Consider the following 16,859-nt stretch of genomic DNA (forward strand, 5'->3'; position numbering starts at 1 on the left):
ATTATTTTATTTCTTCTAATAGAAACTACAGAAATGTAATTTTTATGAATATTTTAATTCCTCTAATATAAACAGAAATATAATTTTTTATAATAAAAATTTTGTTTTTTCAGAACTTTTTAAAAGAGTAGTGCATTATTTAAACTTTCTATGAGGCTTTGAGAAGTAAAACAGAAAAATGCTATTATGAATACTATGATTCTTGCATTCGCGTTTCTGGATATTTTACAAAATCTGAGATTCAGGGAAAAAAATTTTTACCAATCCTACCATTTTGGTGATAATATCCCAGCTATAAGAACTATAATGTCAGAAACCTGTATGTTTTTAAAAATAGCTTATTCACTTAAAATTTCCTCGAAGCCCAAGAAAACATTTTAAAGATAATTATTTTTTATATTTTACATTCAAATAATCTTTAAAACTTTTTAAGTAGTTAGTATTAACTTTTTTGAACTAATTTTACAAAACTGAAAATTTTATCTGACAAATTATAAAATATAATTTTTCTTTGGCTGCACAGTGCAGCATGCGGGAGGTTTAGCTCCCCAACCAGGACTCGAACCCACGCCCCCTTCACTGGAAGCACGGAGTCTTAACCACTGGACTGCCAGGGAAGTCCCCATAAAATATAACGTTTTAAAATTTTTCTTAAAAGCAAACAAAATGTCAAACCATGCAAACAACTGGCTCCAAAAGTTTATCCCCAGGGACATCCATCCACGTCATCTCAATGGCACCAGGATCACCTGGAGAACAGGGCGTTAGCAGATCATCTACTATGTTGTTAGGATCAGCTTGTGAAGGTCCGCGAACCTGGAATAAACAGTACAACAACAGAACAAATTAAATAAACATTAAGATTTAGACCATTATCAGGAAATCTGAAAATGTACTATTATTTTATGTTTTGTTAAAATGCTTACTTCTGAAAATAAACAGAAGGGTATACAACAAAAAGTGCAATTAGCTCTGGGTGATGGGATAGATTTTGCTTGATTTTAATTTTTTTCTTGGATGATTTTCTATATTTGAAATTTCCTACAATAAATTACTTAGATGATCATAGGGAGAAAATAAGTTAAAATAAAGTAAAGAAACAATTACCTGTAGCTAAAATTTTCTTTTTTTTTTTTCCTAATGATTATTAAGTGGTCATAATCCTAGAGACCAAAAATAGACTTACTTAACACACTGCTATATTTAAAATAGATAACCAACAAGGACCTACTGTATAACACAGGGAACTCTGCTCAATACTCTGTAATAACCTAAATGGGAAAAGAATTCAAAAAAGAATAGATACATGTATAACAATCACTTTGCTGTACGAAACTACCACAGCAATGTTAATCAACTATACTCCAATATAAAAAAAAAAAAAAAGAAAAAAGACCTACTTAAAAATTCCTTTAAGTTACTCTGTTTTCCATAGCCGAGAAATTTCTGTGATCTTTGGAAGGTTTATTACTGTGAAATTACTGAATCTTTCTGTCTTTCCCCTCAGAAACTCCTTCTTCAAATATAAGTACAAAATTAAATGCTAAATGTAATTTCAGTGCTATCTTACAATTCATAACTGATTTAAAAGAAAAAGTTTTAATAACATCCAGAAAAAGAACCTTTGTGACACAGAGTCACATATAATATTTAGAAGGCAACACACTTGTATCAAACCAGGGACTGCTTCCATACTTAACACTTGTTTTACAATGATCGATCTTAAATACTGTCTCAGGATTGGGGCAGGGGTAGAGAAATAAATATTTTCACTTTACTACGTGTATTTTATTGTCTGCCTTTGCTCACAACAATTTCAGTGGCAGGGATTTTTGTGTTTTTTAACTATTGTACTCTGACTTACCTCTGGGCCCAGATTAGTACTTATACATTTAATAAATAAAATACACAGGCAAACTTGTTCTTGCTAATTGAAAAATGGAGTAGAAGATGGAGCCACAGAAAGATCTACTATAGTTGGTGACACAAAAGGCCTGATGTTAAAAGAGATTTGCCTGGGAATTCCCCAGCGGTCCAGTGGTTAGGACTCGCCGCTTTCACTGCCGGGTTCAATCCCTGGTCTGGGAACTAAGATCCTGCAAGCTGTGCAGCACAGCCAAAAAACAAAAAGAGAAAGAAAGAGAGAAAGAAAAACGAAATTTGGCTGCTTCACCTTTATCCTCCTAACAAGGGCCTGGCTTTAGGGTCATACAAGCCATCCCTAGTAGTTATACAGAGAACTGAACGGAAAGTTCTGAGTATGGAAGAACTGAGTTCCTTCTAAATGGCCAAGAGAATTTAAGAAAAAACACAATGGTTGTGGCATAAACTTGATTCTGAGCTAACCATATTTCTCTCAGTAACGAAATGGCTGAAGAAGAGATGAGTAATATTTACTGGGCTATTCAGGTACCATGACAGCTGTTTTATGAATATTCCTTCATTTCATTTTCATAAGAGCATTTCAAAGTAGTATTATCATCCTTACTTAAGAGATGATAAAAAAATGAGACTTAAAAAGGTAATTCAATTTGGTCAAGGAGATAAAACAAGTAAATTGTAGAGTCAGGCTTCAAATTCAGGTTTTAATTCAAGCGCCTCATTTTTTAAAAAAAATTATTTTACTATGGTATATAACAGACATATATGTGTATCAGAGTCATGACATATTAGTTTGTCATATATCGATGGATTAGGTTTGCTAACAGTGTTTCAGGATTTTCATATCTACGTTCATAAGCATACTGGAGACTGCTGTCCTCAGCAAGAGAGCTGGTCCAAATTACCTAGTCTACTGTTAATTAAATTGAATATCCCAAGACCACAGTCTTTTCACAAAATTCTCTCTCAAACCATATACACTCAAGTCATTCATGCAGACCAAACAGTGCATGGGAGGAGCAGGAGAGAAGAACGGTTGAGGCTTCTGAAGTACACCTTACCTAGAGAAAAATCACACCTCCAATCCTCTCTAGCTGTACCTTGGCAAACTGTGTTAAAAACATCCAAGTCCCAGTTTAATCATGTTAGTCTAGGACTAACCATCAACAGGTGGCTATATGTACCTTTTGTAGAGCTTCTGTGAGGACCAAATAAAATAGGAAGATGATGGAGCAAACACAGTGCTGGGCACGTGAATATTTAAACAATATTAGCTATTATTATTTTTACTTTATTAATGAGGTGTAAACGTACCAGATTCTGCTCGAGGATATTCTAGTTACATCAGAGACAATCATAGATTTAAGTTTCTATACTTACATCAAAATAATAAATACTTCAAAAATCACTGCATACAAAGTTTTAAAACACTTTGGGAGAACTTATTTTCAATGAAACGGAAACGTAATCTTTTATGTAAATCTACTTATTATACAAAACTGAAATCTTCCTAAAATTCTTCAAAGACAAGTCAATCATGGTCTCAAAACTTGATTTTAAAAATATATGAAAAGATGGATAAGAGTTCCTTACCTTTTTAAAATGAGTAGCTGACTGTACTTTCCTAACTGGCTGCATAAGTGCATCACGTACAATGACACTTATGTCTGCCCCTGAATAGCCTTCAGTTTTCTTCCCAAGTTCCCGGACATCTGCTTCTGTCAGACTGTTCTGAGTGGTCCCCAAGTGCAGTCTAAACATTGCTGCTCGGGCGTGGGCCTCAGGCAAAGGAATATAAATTCGTTTCTCAAATCTTAAAATGAAAAGAAAAATTACATCAAGAATATTACTATATAATAATATTTAATTTCTATTAAAAATCAGTTTTTCAAGAAGAAACAAGATATTTAGATATTCTCATTTATACAAAGTTAAGCCGAATAAAATAAATGGGCCCACATCCATCAAGTTAAACAGATGCATATTTAGGTTAATAAAGGGAAAATATCCAGAACACATTAACAAAAAACAAATAAAACCAAAATAGCCAGGGAACCAGTCTGGAGTGCTTTAGTTTTTCTCACATGATTTTTGAATTATTTTGGCCAGAGTGTTTACGTGTCTGGAATTCATGATACGACATGTCCTTCAGGATTACAATTTCCTGTAGAAAGACACTCTGAACTCCTGATCAAGGGATTAATATGATTAAAAGTGTGAAATAAGAGATGATAAAAGAATTACCTAAATTCTAAAGAGTAAAATTACTCAGAATCTTATAATTTTGCTTGCCTTCTTAGAATTTCAGCATTTGGAGATAAGGAGGAAGCAATGAGGGACAATTTAAATGGGTCTGTGAAGACATTTTCTTCTCCAGGTAATTATTCTCTGTGGCAATAAGAAGAATTTTAAAAGTTTCCACCATCTCTAGAGATGGGTTTAGAATTAGGCCATTTTTCAAAAATAATCAGCACATTTCCTTTCTTGATACTGGCTGGTAATCTAACATTCTGGCAAACCATAAAGTGAATGGGGTAAAAGCAGCAAAAACTGAAGTGTTCATTTTTACCATGCACAATTAAATCAACGGGATAGGGAATTGTGAAGCAGTGAAAAGTAAGGAGTCTGTATACCTTTCCTGTAGCTCAAGTTTAATATTCAGTTAAAAAATTATAGACAGAACTTTTTTAACTGAAACTATATCTTTCTTAGCATACTTTAACTTGTAGAATTGTCATTTTGCTAAAATTTTATATTTAGCAAAATGGAAAAACCTTCAATGGAAGGTTTTTCCATTGAAATATCAAGCTATATATGTAAATTTCTGAAGCATCAGTGCACCTACTAAACTTAATTAGAACTAAAGTAAGCATTAAGTAACATACTTTCCAATGCAAAAGATTCCAGTAGGTGTAAATCTTGGATCTTGAACACAGGAGGCAAACAAACAAATGCCTGCCTCTCTTCCCCAAGGCAGGGGTCAATAGGGTTCGAGCACATTAAAAAACATTCTGAAGTTATCAGAATGCCTCCTCAACTAGACAGAATGGGCATTAATATTCACTTATTATACTGTAATTAGAAATAAGATATTTACTGTATCATCATACCTTCGCCTAATGGCAGAATCCAGAACCCAGGGTATGTTTGTAGCTCCCAGAACCAAAATTCCATCATTGTCCACACCAACCCCTGCATCAAAATAGGAAATGTTTTAAATAATCTGTCATTTCAAGTGTTCTTTGAACATCATCTGCATGTTCTCTTATGAATGTGGTACTTTAATGTTAAAATGCCTCATCTTGAGACTTTCTCTCTGACAAAAACTGTACTTAACCACATTTCTTATTACTAGAATATGATGCAAATATTCCCTAGAATCTCCTAAACTGTGGGAAAATACTATTAATATTCTTTTCAAAATATTTCTTGAAAGATTTAGTTTGAAGTTTACATATTCCTTTTACTGATATTGTTTCTGGCATGTTATAAGTGAATATATTAATCTCTTCACTATTTATACCAACGAGATGATTACAACTGGGTAAAACTTATGTATGCATATGGATCAGAATGAGACCGGGCATAAGACTTGGCCTATAAGAACGGAGAAATTCTGCTTGAAATTTTTTCCATTACTATCATAATAATGGTTATACAATAAAGAGAAACTATTTTAAAAAATCAGTAACACTACCTTGCATTTGAACTAGGAACTCTGTCTTAATTCTACGTGCAGCTTCACTTTCATTTTCACTTCTTGAACCACACAGAGAATCAATTTCATCAATGAAGATAATGGAAGGTTTACTCTCTCTGGCAAGTTGGAATAAGTACTTAACTTGCCTAAAAATAAATAAAGGTTTCAATTTCTAAAAAAAATAGTCAATGACACATGACAATGAAAAAACTAAAACAAAACAATATACCAATATTATAGGAACTCTATAGATTAAAAAGTATCATCACGTTTTGATCTATAAAATAAGATTACTACATTTGGATAATTCATTTTATGATTTACTAAACCATACACATATCATATACGCTATCTTCTCCCTACGAAATAAATTCCAAACTAGGGACTAATCTAACAGAAATGAATACCACCTGTATTTATAATAGTACTTTTTTTGAATGTCTATTAATGATATAAGAAACCTATCACTTTATAGACTGAAATAGTGACTACCAGGCAAAGAAAAACTTAAAAAAAAAAAAAAGTCAATTTACTACTTACTTTTCACTTTCACCTAGCCACTTAGAAACAAGGTCAGAGGAAGATATTGAGAAAAATGTTGAGTTGTTTGCTTCTGTTGCTACAGCTTTGGCTAAATAGGATTTTCCTGTTCCAGGTGGCCCAAATAACAGGATTCCCCTCCAAGGTGTTCTCTTGCCTAAAATTTGCATTAGAAAAATAACATGAGACTTTCAAGACTGTTAACTTCCGTTACCAGAGACATCATCCACAGTGAAGAATACCGTGAAGAGGTTTCCACTCTAAAGCTAGCCGTAGAATAAAACAAAATTTAAATAAATCAATCTAAGGTAAGTATGTCCTAAGTGTACTTTGCTTTTTCTAGAGACCACTTTGTCAAAACTGTGTTTATAAAAAAAAAAAAAAAAAACCAACTGTGTTTATATAGCTATAATCCTTCTAAGAAGAAGTTCATTTGCTTGCTCACTCATTCAACCACTACGTATTGAAACCACGACATGTAGGCAGAGGACTATGAATACAGAATACAAACTGAATCTCTGCCTTCCAAGGCCTTCCAGTCTATTAAAGAGAAAAGAATTCAGTTAAAAGGTATTTCCTGATCATCTACTATGTGCACTGCTCAACATCAGAATATTGTAGGAGAAACTATACTCACAGGGGAAGGGCAGCTGGAAATATTTTTTTAAAAATATTTATGACCTTTGGAGGAGTGAAACTAACACAGTTTGGATGACTCGTGAAGTTCTACTCAATTCCTGATTCCACAAGGAAGCACAGGTTATTTCAGGTGGCAGATTCCCATTCCAGTGCTTGGGGAATGATAAGCGGACTCTACCTTAAATACTAGTTTTGCCAAAACATAATAGCAAGTGAACAAGTAAATTCTTTGTATCTCAATTCTGCTAATGAGAAATTATAATGCTGCCTTAAATAAACCAGGCTGGGTTACAACTGGCAACAAAATATCAAATACACATTAAAAAAAACTACTAGGTGTAAACTGTGGGTGGACACACGGTGTCTCTAAAAGAATGATATACAGATGACTGATGGCAAAACTAAATATCATGTTTATTGTTATGAAAGCCTCAACTTTTACTTGAATTCTATTTGCCTATTTTAAATGTCTGCAATTATAAATCAGTGTGCCCTTAAGTGTGGTACATATACCATTGGTGGCAATGAGATGCTTTTAGGTGGTATACAAATACTTTTCAATTAAGTAATTTTTAAAATGCACTCTATAAAACCACTACATTTTCCATTTATAGAGATACAAAGAAGTCTTCTAAAATAAAGTTACTAAGTAAAAACAAGTGAGCAGAACAATCTACAGTATTAGAAGTCAAATATGGGCAAAACAATCTATGGTATTAGAAGTCAAAAGAGTGATTACCTCTGGGGAGGAAAGAGGCAGAGAGGGATTTCTAGGTTACCAGCAGTACTTTTTTATCTGGGTGATGATTATACAGGTGTACTCTGATAATTTATGAAGCTGAACACTTATGGGTTCCTGCATGTCTTTGTATATGTTACAGTTTAATAAAAAGTCTGCTCTAAATATGAGTGATTTAAAGAAAAATATTTAAAAAATAATGGTACACGTATATGGAAAAATTCATGAAGATGGTACATATAGGACTCATGTTTGGGAAACACTGGTATAAGTAACACAACATAAAATGAGTTCAACTGTATTTTTGTACCTTTATAGGATTATGATGTCAACTTTTACACTGTTAGTTTCATATTCCTGAAGTGAGGTTGTGAGTCGTACCTCGAAGCTAGGTGGACAATGGGTGGCCCACGGGTTCTTGCTCTTCATCACTGCTCTATACGACATCACTGTCTGGACCTGTTCAGTTTGAGGCCAATGTCACAGATTTGCTCTCTACATAAACCAGCTTGTTTTTAAAAGGAAAAACCTCTGTTTCACTGTTAGACTGTGGGTATAGCCATATCACAAACACAGGCTATCAGTCACAAAAAGGACAATGTGAAGGAACGGTTCAGCACAGACAAACCACCTACTGCTGGAGATGTAACTTCAACTGTACCCAGATGGTGGGTTAGCAATATTCTCCTTGCAGTGATAAAGAGCTACTAGAGGATACGCCTTTCATATGAAACTGTTAAATAATTTTAACTCCTCTGTTTAAGAAATGGAAATATTCTTATAAGACTAGTACATGTCCACTGCAAAAAAATTCTGATGAAAGTCAAAGGAGAAAGTAAAAATCACCCATAATCTCATCTCCTAGACATATATTAACATTTTAATGTCAAGCTTTCTACACCTATTTCTCAGCACACACATTTATTTAACAACGTGGAATCATACTATACATAATATGTAACTTGCGTTTTGATCTTTACAATATAGGTGGACATTCTTCTATGTCAATTATAATGTAGATCTAAATTTCTTAATGTAAATGGTATCCTATATTCTAATGAGTGCACAGTATTCTACTGTATGTCCATGATTTACCCTATGCCCTACTGCTTGACATTTAGGTTTCTTTGCAATAAATATATTACAAATATGTATATGCATATGAAATAAGTATCTGTGTAAAGGTATATCACTGCCTTACAACAGAATTTAAGGTAACAACTTGTGATATAATGACAAGAATTCACAATACTTTACTTCAGTCATCAACACATTTTTTTTAAAAAAATCATCAAAAATAATTATTTAAAAGTCATCTCACCCGTAAAGAGATGAGGAAATTTAATAGGCAATATCACAGCCTCTTTCAGTGCTTCTTTGGCGCCTTCGAGACCGGCAACATCGCTCCATTTCACATTTGGTCGCTCTATAACAATGGCGCCTACAAAACATTAGGTCATCTTTAAAGAGGACTATTCCATCAAACTTAGAAGACAACATGAAATAATGATGAAATACAGAAATGCATTATAACTTTGTCTGGAAAAGTTCTATGTATTAAAAACACTTCTGAAAGTGTGTGATGAGGACGAAGTTGTTAGGGAGTAGTGAGAGGGAGTCAGGGCCTGGGGTGGGGAGCCAGATAACCTGGGGTAAAGTCACTTAACTTTTCTATCTCCGCTTCCTCATGGTGAAATAAAAACAATACCATCTGCCCAAACTACTTAGACAGGTTAGTATAAAGATCAAATGACGTAATGAATATTAGAGTGCTTGGAAAAGCACCAAACATTACAAAAAGTAGTTGTAATGTTTGAGTACGTTGATTCTGGAATATCTCCTATTTCTCCTTTTAACCAAAAGGAATGGTGATCTAATGCTCTCCTTAACTACAGAAAGAAAATATACTTAACAACTTTAACTGAAGATAGACAGGCAGATGGATGGATGGACAGACACATAGAGGGAGAGGGGAAGGGAGGGGCGAGGAAGGGACAAGGACAATGGAGAGGAGAAGGTGTACTCTTACAGACTTGCAATACTTTCCCAAGATTTGCCAAATTTTCTATTCGGCTTCTAAATAGACCTATTTACAATTTTTGTACATTAACAAAGTCATTCAAATGATTTAGTTTTTGGACTATATTCAAAAGCCATAACAAACTGTTGCAGTAAGGAGAAGTAAAAATCAGTAAGAGTCTATAAAAGATTTCTCTTACTATAGCGTGCTGGCAAAACTTTCCAGATCTTTTATCAAAATCTTTCCCAATTTTCAGTATATAGAAATTGCTCAACTACAAACTACAAAGTAGCCTGTTCAAAGGTGATGTGTAATTGTTTTAAGTATAATATCAGCACTCACATAATCTACTGATTACCTATGATATTAGTTTTATGGGTATTTTTTCTTGTTTTGAAAGATCATCTGTTATTCTAAGAATGCTATACTCTGCAACTTACTTCCCTAAATTATGAAAATCTTTAACTATACATTAAAATGAAATGAGGGACTTCCCTGGTGGCGCAATGGTTAAGAATCCACCTGCCAATGCCGGGGACATGGGTTCGAGCCCTGGTCCGGAAAGATCCCACATGCCCCAGAGCAACTAAGCCTGTGTGCCACAAATACAGAGCCTGTGCTCTAGAGCCCACGAGCCACAACTACTGAGCCCGCACACCTAGAGCCCATGCTCTGGAACAAAAAAAGCCACCGCAATGAGAAGCCCGCGCACAGCAAGGAGGAGTAGCCCCCGCTCGCCACAACTAGAGAAAGCCCGCACACAGCAACAAAGACCCAATACAGATGAAAATAAATAAGTTTATGAAAAAAAATAATGAAATGCAACCATAAACACTTTTAGCATTCTAAAAGTTCAGAGCAAGTATAAATTAAGAAAAAAAGTCAATTCACCTTTTCTTTTCTATGTCCCATACAGATTAGTAACCCTACATGAGAAAAATATTACATCATCTGACAGGATTTTGTGTCAGTTAAACAAAAGTAAACTTATATATAAGCATTATCTGGTCAACTAAAATTTTTTGTTACGAATTTTCTAAATGTGTCATAATTTTTCTTCACATTTAACTAATACTTTTCTCTTTAAAAGTTCAAGTTAGGTGACTTTGGAATGTCAGTGATAAAAGACTATTTAGACCAAAGTAGTATCAATTATTAGACACTGATTAATGATTTTTAAAATTAAAAGAGAGGGATTATTAGAAAATAAAAGCCAAATAATTTGATAATTCCCAATTGTATAAATTTATCCATTTTTTGATTATACTGTTATACTAATATGTTATTTAACCTCAAAGTCACTGAATATCAAAATTAACAGAAAATTCAAATCATGAACTTTAATTTTAATAATAAAATATTACACTTAATGTGATAACCTAAAACAGAAGTAAAAAGATTTGGAAAATTGTTTCAGGAAAAATGAGGAAAGATTCAAAAAAGGATATTATATGATGAAATCCATCAGCAAACCATGAAACTAAAAGATGGAGAAAAAGGACTCTCAGATACAAAAGGCTAGGACTCCTTCATATTCTATTTCATCCTGAAATTCCAAATAAATTTCCTCATTTAAATGTTTTAAGCATCTGTATTTTTATACATCCCTGGGCCTTATTATCAAAGGAAATGTAAAAAAAAAATTCCTTATTAAAAATTATATCTTTTTCAAAATTAAAGATACAATCCAATTTTTACTTCAGTGGGGCAGAGCCAGAGAGAGGAGGAACAAAACCAAAAGAACAGATAGAAAAACGGTTTTTGCCTTACAAGTAAAATAAAGCCACTTGGCATGGACCACTGGGTTGCCCAAAAATACTCACTGAGGATGAAGCATGACCACACTGCTCGAGGCAGTGGAAACTCAGTTACTGCCCTTGGACTACACCCACCACTGAAGCTGGCGTGTAAAAATACCCTCGTTAACTGTAGTGTTTTCAGAATACTATCCTTATAGTATTACCCTATACATCCCAGAGGGGTTGGTAAGACAGAAATATTACCAAAATGGAGATCAGAATAGCAAGATTAGAGGTCTGGCCAAGCTAGGTAAGTTCACCAATCACTAACCAATCATTATATGGGCTGAGCCTATATAATGGATATCTTTCCCAGATATGTGTTCTATTCAGCAAGATTCAAATGAATAAAATACATGTTACCCATGACTGAGCAAAAATTCAACTTGAAAAATCATTAGATAACATATCAAAGAACAATCAAGTCTCAGTAACTATAGAAGCCAGCAATTAAATAGATGCCTTTTTAGATACACAGAGCTACTATTTATTGAGTCCCTAGTACTGTCAGATGTAATATTAGGCAGTTTTTACATTGTCATTAACCTTTTAATTGCTCTGAAAATATTCTTAACTTCCATTTTAGAGTTGGGTCTCAGACTCTGAGAGGTTAGGGAACTTGCCCAAGACTAGACAGATTTAAGCAGCAGATCCCAGAGTGGAATCCAGATGTGAATGGAGCTACAATCTATGCCCTGTGGATAAGGCCACTTCACTACAGTAGAGGAGAAAGGGCTTTTATAGGTGTGGAAGGGAAAAAACTGAAAGCGGAAAGAGGGAAATGTAAATGGGAAAGCTGAAATAGGATAAAAAAGCAGATTAGGAAGAGCAGGTAGGAAACATGAAATAAATAGCATCAATGAATAAGCTACAGCAACAGCAATAAAAGCCAAGTGTGAGTCCTAATGCATTCTGTTCCTCTGACAGGAAATTTCAATACCATCAGATTTTATAGTAAGCTAATAGTATAACTGCTACCCTCTCTAAAAGGGGGCAAATAAGAAAAAATGAAAGAGAGTAAGCTTTTTAAGGCAGATATAAAATGAAACAATATTTTTACTGCATGGAAAAAACCCAACCCATTAGAGACCCTATAGAGCAAATCTTATAAAAATGGTCTCAACAAAGCCAGCATGTGACCACTGGGAACCAAAGCCAGTTCTTGAACCTCATTTAAATACAGGTGGGGAAAAACCTAATTCAAATAGACAATTCACTATGAGTTTTTAAAAAATAAAATAGTAAATTTAAAAATGAAATCTAAAGCAACCTTGAAGTTGACTCTGTAGTTTCTTTTTTTCAGGATCATCAGATTCTCCTTCCCCATCACTGTCATTCCTAATAAAAAGAATTTAATATATTCAAATGATCACTCATTGCTATCAAACTAAGGCAAAAAATAAAGGAAAAGATTAACCTGAAATATCCGTAATTTAAGTGGCAAAATAAGACACTCACATTAAAAGTTAAGCTTATTTTGTTACTTTTCAGAATATACTAAACAAAATAGTAAGCAGGCATATTACCCATCAAAATGGAATCATGAACAGGAAATGGACAAAAAGACCAGAACGAAGTCAGGAACTAGCTCCAAATTCCCACAACATACCTATTTATGTACTGATATTAATTCATAAATGCATGACCCACACCTCATTCCACAAAAGATTTAAGATGAATTACAGGAGTGTTGTAAACAATTAACAATAAAAAAAATCAGGACCAGGCAAACTATATATTAGAACAAGAAGCCATAACTAGGAGGGAAAAAAACCCCCAAAATATCAACTATTTAAGGTACAAAGGTGCATAACCCTTAGCCTGGGGGTTCCAAAGGATGGATGAAGCTTTTGATGAAAATGAACGGACCCCAAAGAACAAGGAGATCAATGCACACATTTCATATCTAGGGATTTATTCTGAGGGAACAATTTTAAATGAGTTCAAGGATTTGACTACAAGGATAATCATGCCCATATTGTTTGCAATAGGGAAAAAATTAGAAATAATGTATATTCAATTATAAGGATTAGCATGTGACAGAATACACTGCAATCTTCAAAGCAAAAAATATGGCATTACATTATTTTTCACATATAAGACATAAAGGGGAATAAAAAGATTGACAGGTTTTATCTCAGAATGGGCTTGCTTGGTTATCACAGGATGGTGGGGTTATTTATGGGTAAGGTGGAGACTGCAAACTGATTCACCTTGACATTCACTCCAACCTTCTTCTACTGCGCTTTCCTGTACAGTAAAGACTGTACTTGCTATAAAACTGCCCTTCCCAGGCTCCCCTGCAGCTGAGGCTCCACAGGAGACCGAAGTCCTCCTGGAAGGCAGAAGCAAGCAACTGCGGTAGGGGCTGCATGCGAGGAGACGCCTGTAGGTGAAAGCACTGCTTTGCTGAGGGCGCTGTGGCAGGGCCCTCTGCCCACTCCCCGGCACCGGAATGCTGGGCAAGGGAGCTGGCAGCAGTGGGACCCCTGCTGGAACTACCCTGGTGGAGGGGGCATTTCTCCTAGCCATACGGAATCCAAACTTGACTCCCTGGCCCTCGAATTCTGTAAGGGAATGCACTACAGGGATCCCTGCTTTCCCAAAGTTTGCCTTATGCCACTTTGCTTTTACAGAAGACCTACATTAGTACCCGTTTTCAGTAACTGAAAGATATCCAAAGACGATTATTGCTTTTATGAAGAAAGGCAAAAAACGAAAATAGCATTTAGCGTTTGTTTTGCAGTGAGCTCTTATGAGGCAGCACACACCCTGAGCGGTGAGAGCGGCCCCACCAAGCGCCTTCCGAGAATCACACTCCATCTCGGCACCAAGGTGCCACAGCTTTGAACTTGTCTGTCAGCATCTGTGCTTTATCTCCATTTGTTTTTGTGCATCCATTAGCAAGAGGTAATTGCTTCCTTGCTTTACCCCATTTCAGCTTAAAGTGGGTCCCGCCATCCAACACAGAACTGGCATCCCCCTGCTAGGCAGACATCTTAGGAGGGACACTACACGGTCTCCAAGCAAGACCAGGTGAGGCTCAACTCCCAGCGGAGAGGACGTTTCTGCTGGCCAGGGTGTCTCAGTGAGATCTGGGGGTCCAGGTACTGGAGGTCAACTGATCCTTCCCAACAGTCTTCATTTCATTTTCATTTGGAGTCCCAGTCTTACAACACATGCCCCAACTTTCACATAAGAAACCCAGTGAGGTTCAACTGATTTTGAAATCCAATAAGCTACGACATCAGCTGGGGTCTAATTTCTGTCATGCCAATGCTAGAGCTATAAGATAAAATATTCTCAGGGTATCAAAGGAACTCCCTGGTTCCCCGACCATGTCTTGAACAGAGAATATAAAACCTTGAGCTTATAAGTTTTTTCAAACTCTCCCATGTAGTTTGAAGCAGGCTGTCAACTCTAGTTCTTAAAATGGCCTTTTGTAGTAGCCACAAAGCCCCCAAAGCACTGCCTTCAAGGCACTCCATGCCTGGTGACCACAGGGATTATCTAAGTAACTTGTACCACTGCTTACCATGAACTGTAAGTATTACATCCTATAATGCTAACCAGAATTTCCTGCCTTCATATCCAACGAGGCCAGATAACCCCACTCCAGAGTCCTGTATTCTCAGAGTATGTTGTCACTTGGAACCACTTCTGGCACCAATTAATAGAATGACCAGAGGATCTGGGTAGAGTATGTTCCCACTGCTCAGCACAGAGCCTGACATGTGCACATTAGGTGCGGAATATATAAATTCTGCATCTGTAAGTGATATATCCCCCATCTAGGAAGACATTTCAAAAATGGGTTTTGATGTTTATAACCTATGCTGTGCTGCTTTCTTTACAATGATAAAGTAAAGCAAATCTGATGCAAATCCACATCAAAAAACTTACATATCCAAAATTTGTTTTACATTACCAGTTGTTTTTCATTTTGTCCGTGTGCTTAGTACTAAGTCAATACTACTAGTCAAAGATTCAATTCACAGATTACTCCTACAATTTTAAACTTCATTACATAATGGCCAGAGGGTAAAGAATTGAGTAGCATTCCTACCAAATGTTTTTTCTACTACTACCAGGCCGTCAAGGAGAGCAATTTGAGGTATATCACCCCAGAAGCTTGGTAAACTAGGGGTCCAAAAACTTTTTCTGTAAAGGACCAGACAGTAAGTATTTTAGATTTTGTAGGCCATACGGTCCCTTGTCACAACTACTCAGCTTTGCTGGTACAGCACAAAAACAGCCACAGACAACAGGTGAGTGAAGGCATGAGGCCGTGTTCCAATAAAACTTTAGTTACGAAAGCAGGCGGCAGGTCAGATTTGGCCCGTGAGTCATGGTTTGCCAACACCCAGTTTAAACAAAAGAAATTTACTTCACAAATTAAATTTTATCCTGTAATTCGATACAATACAATCTCACTCTAAAATACATACCCCTTCTCATCCGCTGGACTTGGCTGGCCCTCTTTCACTGGCTTCTGTGGTTTTTTCTCCTTCTTCTTCAGGTACTCCTTCAGTTTTTCTGCTCTATCAAGATACTCTGTACACTTTGCCCTGATACTTTGCTTGGCTTTATCACCCTGTGCTTCATCTATTGAAGGGAAACGAGAGAGATTTTTCCTTTAGTATTCTTTACAGACAGGTATAAACTCCTAGACATACTTTCCCAACAAGGAAAATCTATTTTGGAGGAGAGAGAAAAGATCATCTCTAGCTCATCATAATCCATGATTATCAATCTTTTCTACTCCTTCCCCCAGCAGGGTTGGGGGCCAACAGTGAGTGTGAGTCAGAAAGAGTTCTGAGCAAGACACTAGGATATCTTAAGTTAATGTTAAATAATAATAATAAATTATTTAATATTCTGTGGGCTTCATACTCTTCCCTTACATTCTGTGCAGACAGCTGAAAGCTGCTTATCTCATACAAAACCAATTATAAGACAAATATAAGTAAAGCAATATTAACCATTTACATCAATGTCTACATAAGCTTTATTTCAGAGTATAAAAAGTGACAGAAATCCCATATATTATGAGTACCACCAGTAGAGTAATTTTACTAAAGGCCCCTGTGAGAGCTGTTTGAAAAGGAGACTTCAGCAATATACACAGTGTATGGGATTAGCTCCACCTATCTTATATGTTATGATTCATTCTTAGTTTCACTTTAATGTGACAGAAAAACCTCAAAATTAAATAGGGAAGCTCAAAAGAAAATCCTAAATTATCCAACTGCTAAAATTTTTATTTAAAAAAGAAACTAAGTTTGCCAGAAAGACACTTTTGCACTGTCTTATTTCACATATGCGCAGCATTCGGTTTCAGATCCATGAAGGCAGGGGTCTTTACCCATCTCTTCCTCACCGCTGTACCCAGTGCCTAGAACACTAGCTGGCGGTGGCAAACACTGAATACATATTTGGAAATACACAAAATGTCTCCCAACCTGTTTTTGTTTGTTTCTGTTTTGGCTGCGCCGCACAGCATGTGGGCTCTTAGTTTCCCCACCAGGGATCGAACCCGCG

At 35.7% G+C, this 16,859-nt stretch overlaps 1 protein-coding gene across 1 annotated transcript in view; it reads right to left on the reverse strand.

Annotated features, from left to right (window-relative positions):
* VPS4B (vacuolar protein sorting 4 homolog B) overlaps window positions 1–16,859 on the reverse strand; it is a 31,188-nt gene that overhangs the window by 2,795 nt on the left and 11,534 nt on the right. Inside the window, exons 3-10 of the mRNA XM_036823421.1 lie at window positions 15,767–15,923; window positions 12,589–12,656; window positions 8,821–8,940; window positions 6,122–6,278; window positions 5,579–5,727; window positions 4,992–5,073; window positions 3,475–3,694; window positions 676–816 (exon numbers count right to left, since the gene is read on the reverse strand). Coding sequence (XP_036679316.1) covers window positions 676–816; window positions 3,475–3,694; window positions 4,992–5,073; window positions 5,579–5,727; window positions 6,122–6,278; window positions 8,821–8,940; window positions 12,589–12,656; window positions 15,767–15,923 — 1,094 coding nt within the window. The remainder of the gene's footprint in view (window positions 1–675; window positions 817–3,474; window positions 3,695–4,991; window positions 5,074–5,578; window positions 5,728–6,121; window positions 6,279–8,820; window positions 8,941–12,588; window positions 12,657–15,766; window positions 15,924–16,859) is intronic.

This window comes from Balaenoptera musculus, chromosome 14 (assembly GCF_009873245.2).
Source record: "Balaenoptera musculus isolate JJ_BM4_2016_0621 chromosome 14, mBalMus1.pri.v3, whole genome shotgun sequence".
Classification (NCBI taxonomy): Eukaryota; Metazoa; Chordata; class Mammalia; order Artiodactyla; family Balaenopteridae; genus Balaenoptera; species Balaenoptera musculus.